The sequence below is a fragment of the Panicum hallii genome, chromosome 6 (genome assembly GCF_002211085.1).
Source record: "Panicum hallii strain FIL2 chromosome 6, PHallii_v3.1, whole genome shotgun sequence".
NCBI lineage: Eukaryota > Viridiplantae > Streptophyta > Magnoliopsida > Poales > Poaceae > Panicum > Panicum hallii.
Window position 1 is genome coordinate 9,642,243 of NC_038047.1, and position 5,258 is coordinate 9,647,500.

The 5,258-nt window shown below is 49.8% G+C and overlaps 1 protein-coding gene across 1 annotated transcript; it reads right to left on the bottom strand.

Annotated features, from left to right (window-relative positions):
- Positions 1 to 280: 280 nt before the first annotated feature.
- On the bottom strand, positions 281 to 697 carry LOC112898125 (keratin, type II cytoskeletal 2 epidermal-like). The gene has a single exon (XM_025966515.1). It carries the CDS (start codon positions 695 to 697, stop codon positions 281 to 283), a length of 417 nt encoding a protein of 138 aa, XP_025822300.1.
- Positions 698 to 5,258: the final 4,561 nt, after the last annotated feature.

Consider the following 5,258-nt stretch of genomic DNA (forward strand, 5'->3'; position numbering starts at 1 on the left):
AAAGTCAAGAACTTGCTTTTAAACCGCAAATATAGGTGAAACTACCCAAAGGATGCAAGTGTGGTGTAGATTTTAAATAGGATTTAATTAAAGTTTAAAACTTAGCCAAGTTTTAAAGTATATTCAAAACCTTAGCTCTTTCGCCACTGAACCTTAAAGAAAAGTTGTAGATCTTGTTGAACTCTACACTTTTGCTTTTGGGCATATTTTCATTTGAGCTATGGTTTGAAAGTTATCTAGGCCTTATAGTGGAGTCCCTCTAATTTTGGAGAATTAGACATTAGTCCCCATTATCTACCTCCAGCTCCCTCCTCCTCTGTTTTCTCTGCGCCCAACCCCCGCCGCCTTCACCGGCCATGTGCCGTGCACCGGCCGTCCCCGCGCCGCTCTCCTCGGTGCCATGCCGCCCCAGCACCCACGTCGTCGCTCCCCACCCCGCGCTGGACCCCACCCTGCCGCCCCACATCGCCCCGCCGCTGCCTGATCCGCCACGCATCCCGCCGGCATGCCAGCACCTGCTCCCACATGACCAAGCCTTCTTCTGGACCCCGAGCACGTCCTGGAGTTCCCCACGAACCCACTCTTGCATTCCCACACCCACATTTGCACTGCTTTTCCTCTTCCCGAGCTCTCCACCTCGCCGGACCTCCGCCGCAGCTTCTGCTCGCCGTTGACAGCCGCCGCTGCCACCTCCCATCCCCGATCCAGCGCTCCTAGAGCACCGTCGTGACCCACTGGTGCTCCCCAGCCTACCCAATTTCGCTGTCGTGCACCGGAACGACCGGACCACTACGCCGGTGAGCTCGAGCTTCCGCCGCCGCTCGCCTCGCTGTCGTCCTGGTGATCCCTTGCCTCCTAGCCCCGGCCAAGCACATGTCACGCCCAATTTATAAAGAACATAACTCGAGCAATCATATATGCGCCAGGATCAAGTCACGCATATATACAACAGAATCATCAAGATATCACAACACATACCACGAATAACATTAATATAACTCGTAAATGAATCATAAATGAATTATTTTATTACAACCGAATCAAGAATCGGTTCAAGAGTTGCGGAAGCGTAAAAGAGATACATGAAGAGCTGGGCGCCACAGGGACGTCGACTGGGAGACAAACGCCTAGAAGTCGTCGAAGCCGCTGACGTAATCCTCCACGTTGCCGGGCACTGAGCAGCAGTCGAAGATATCCGAAATAAAACAGAAGAGTGGAGAGGCAAGTGTGAGTACCAACTAGTACTCAACAAGTATAACACAAACTATGAGGCTCTAGGTTGGCTGACTCAACTGCATTAGCTTTTAGTCTTGGCAAATTTTATTAAAACTATTTACTACAGTGGATAAATTACCATAACCCAATTGCATGATAAATTAATCAATATTAATTAAGAACTACTGAGAACCATCCAAACCAAACCACCCGGGGAATCTCCCTAATCAAAGGTTGATAACCCCACTAATCAAAAGGAGGATCTGGGCCGCTCGTGACTGTGAGCACAGCTGATATATCAGTTTTACACTCTCGAGAGGTTGCACAACTTTACCCACAAGTCGTGAGCTACGCTAGTTGTTCATCACACTTCCTTAGGTGAGATGGCTAGCAAGCACACTACGAGACCGTTACAAAGGATCATGTTGGTAAGGTGTAACCGCTAAGGATTCTGGATCAGTGACGATGGGGCCCACCTCCGGGGGTACAAGCACACAGCACAGACCAAGCCGGAGGAGCAGGGACGATTGAAGCCTACCACCCCTCTTGCCCACGCAGGTAAGTTACTCCCGAACCAACACGACCTAATTAGTAAGTCAAGACCGTCCCATTCCAGTCTTGTGGTTGCGCGGTTGTCCCAGGTTGTCGCTCTATGAACCGGTCCTTATGGAGAGTGGCCAACCAAGCACTAAGCACCGTGCTGGCCCCCTAAACCATGTTTCTACAAAAACATATTTTTAAGGACGCACAAACCACTCAAGCACACAGCACAGAGGGTCGGCTCCAGAATTAAGTTGCATAAGATCATTAACAAATTAATTAAAAAGGACCAAGTGTGTTATAGCGCAGCAACCTAGCACAACTAACCAAAATGCAACCCAAAGGATATATATAAAGGATATAAAGTGGCTAGGAAAGTCCTTATAGGCATACAGTATTAAAATGCAGTATGAAATTGTATTTAAAAGTGGTAGGATGTTCATGTTATACTTGCCTTCCTCGTACTCTCCCGGCCGCTGCTCGAATTGCTCGGAAGATGGCTGCTCCTGGTACTCGTCCAAAGGCTCCGCGTCTACTCACGATCATCAAGCATAGTCCACACATACACATATGCACAAACAATAGCAAACTATAAGGAAATAGTACACCAATACAATGGAACAGCACATGAAACTGGCCTAAAACTATTCTACGCATTACAATGATCGCGTGAATATAAAGAACACCTAAAACGGAGCTAAAACGCGAAAACTACGCTTAAAACAAGATCCAGGGACCTATTTGTAAGAAAACCGGAGGTTCTAAGGGGTTCTGCACAAAAACCGAGGACTTAAATGCAAATAAAGGGTAGACACAGGGGCTAGCACGTGAAAACACGCGGCATGGACGGTGGGCTCAAAATCTGGAAAGCTTAGGGGTCTAAACGAATAAAATAGGGCTTATCTGCAATTTCTTTTGAACTACCCTGGAGTGCGGGTTGTTTTCAGAAAAACCCGAGGGCTCTTTAGCAAAAAGGAATGGCTGAAGGGGTAACTTCTGTTCTGGGCCCTTGGATCGTCATCTAACGGCTCAGATCTAATCCCTAACGCGAAGCGGTACGCGCTCATCACGGCCACCCGATCTAAATCGGACGGCTCAGACTCCATCTCACCCCGAACCGGTATCGTTGGTTTTGATCCGCTAGATCTGGATCTAAGGGTCACGATTCAATGAGGCCCCGATCTAATCGTGAGCGCAGGATGCGGATCGGGCAGCTCGCGGCGTTTGGGCGCGGAGGGGGCGGCGCTGGGTCGCCGGAGCTCAGCTCCCGCGGCGGCGCTTCGCCGGAGACGGCCTAACTTCATGCTCCGGGCTCGGATCTGGACGACATCAAGCCCTAGAGGTTGAGCACGACATGGGAAACCCGTCTAGGCGCTCCAGAAGGTGAGATGGGGCTCGGGTAGGTGACCCCCACGGCGAGGGCAGCTCAGGGCGGCGGACACGCCGGCGTGCGCGCGTTCCGGGCGCTACGGAGGCCTAAACGCTACGACATTCAGTGCAACATGACCAGTGAGAGGGGGTGAAGTTCACCGAGGGGCTGCGGTGCCCGGAGCGTAGCAGAGGACGGCCGGCGGCGAGATCCTGCGGAAGCCACGCTCGGGTGATCGCGGACGGGCCGAGGTGGGGCTGCTTCAGGTCTGCTGGTCCCCTAAACCGAAGCACACGGGCCCTGCAGAGGTGCTCAGGGGGTCAGCACGGCCAAAGGCCCGATGACGGCGAGCAATCGAGGTGGCGGAGGCCATTACCGACGTGCAAGCTCGGTTTGATTCCCGACGTAGCAGACGCTCACGGCCCAATTGCCAGCTTGGAGAAACTCTAGACGACGATGCGGATCTCTTGCAGGGGTGGCGGTGGCCTGGGGTGCGGCGGAGCGACCTGACCACGGGAGGCCGAGGGGGGTGGCGCGGCGGAGCGAGGGAACGGCGGCGCTAGGGTTTTGGGTGGCGGCGGGGTAAGGCAGGGGGGTATGGGGAGGGTCTGCGGGGCCACTTAAGGGTGGGGGATCGAGGCCTCGGCGTGCAGGACCAGGGGGAAAGCTCGCCGGCGGTTTCGGGGAGAGGTTGAGCGCCGGAGAAGAAAGAGGAAGAAGGGAAAGGGGCGCTGACACGCGGGCCCGGGTAATCAGACAGAGAGAGAAGGGGCTGGCGCTGAGGGGGGGGAAAGATGGGCTGGGGCGCAGCCCACGCGGGGAGGAGGAGGGGGAAAGGTCGCTGGGCCTCGGGTGGCCCATGCGGGAGAGAGGAGAGGAAAAAGGGGCCCGAGAGAGAGAGAGGAGAAGAGGGGTTTTGGGCTGGGCCACTGTCTCTCCTTTCTTTCCTTTTCCTTTTTCTTTTGTACCCTCAACCATTCAAACCAATCTAATTGAATTCAAAACACAATTTGAATTCAAACCTATAAAGTCAACACAATTAAAACAATGCTGCAGCATGAATGCACAAACAAATTAATCCTATGATAAATTTTAATTACTTGCATTATAAAAATTACTTTAAATGCGAGATAAATTTAGGAAAACTCTGGAAATTTTATTTGAGCCCAAATAATTTCCTTAAAATTTAGGAAGATTACCTTAGGGTGTTACAAACCTACCCCCCTTACAGGAATCTCGTCCCGAGATTCGGATAGGCTAGCTAGCAAAGAGATTGGGATATGTCTTCCTCAGCTCATCTTCTCGCTCTCAAGTAGCCTCATCCTCCGTGTGATGACTCCACTGAACACGGCACATCTTGATCTTCTTGTTTCTGGTAACTCTCTCAGATGTCTCCAGAATCTTCACCGGATGCTCGATATAGGTCAGATCCTCCTGCACATCCAACCCTTCTATCGGTGCTTGCTCTTCTGGCACCCTCAAGCACTTCTTTAGCTGAGACACGAGAAACACATCATGCACCCCTGAGAGACTGGGAGGTAACTCCAAACGATATGCCACTTCACCTTTCCGTTCCAACACCTTGAACGGACCAATGTATCGAGGGGCTAGCTTCCCTCTCACATTGAACCTGCGGATTCCTCTCATCGGCGAGACCTTCAGGTATACATGATCACTGTGATATCCAGGTAGTTAGACAATTAGATACTAAGTTTGGGTATATAATATGTAAGCATGTTATAGTGTATACAAGTTGTACAAAGCAATAAGGGTATATTTGTAAATTATGAGTTTTATAACTTCTCATGTGCAAGTATGAAAATGTTCTTAAGTGTCAAATTTCAGATGGCTATAGAAAAGAAAAGATCAAAAGTTAAATAAACACTAAGGGGAATAGACTTTATATGAAATTAAGGACCTTTATGTAATTAATACAAAGATATAAGGACTTACATGTGAAATGGTAAAAAGATAAAAGTAAAACTTAGTTTTACCTAAGGACTAAAGTGTAAAAAGAGCTAGTCATGATTACTGCAGAAAAACTTACCAAGAGACCCCAAACATTAGAGCATTTTGTTTAAATTAACACATAAAGTTTATAATTTAAGTTGTGTTCAAAAGTTCAAAATAAAAT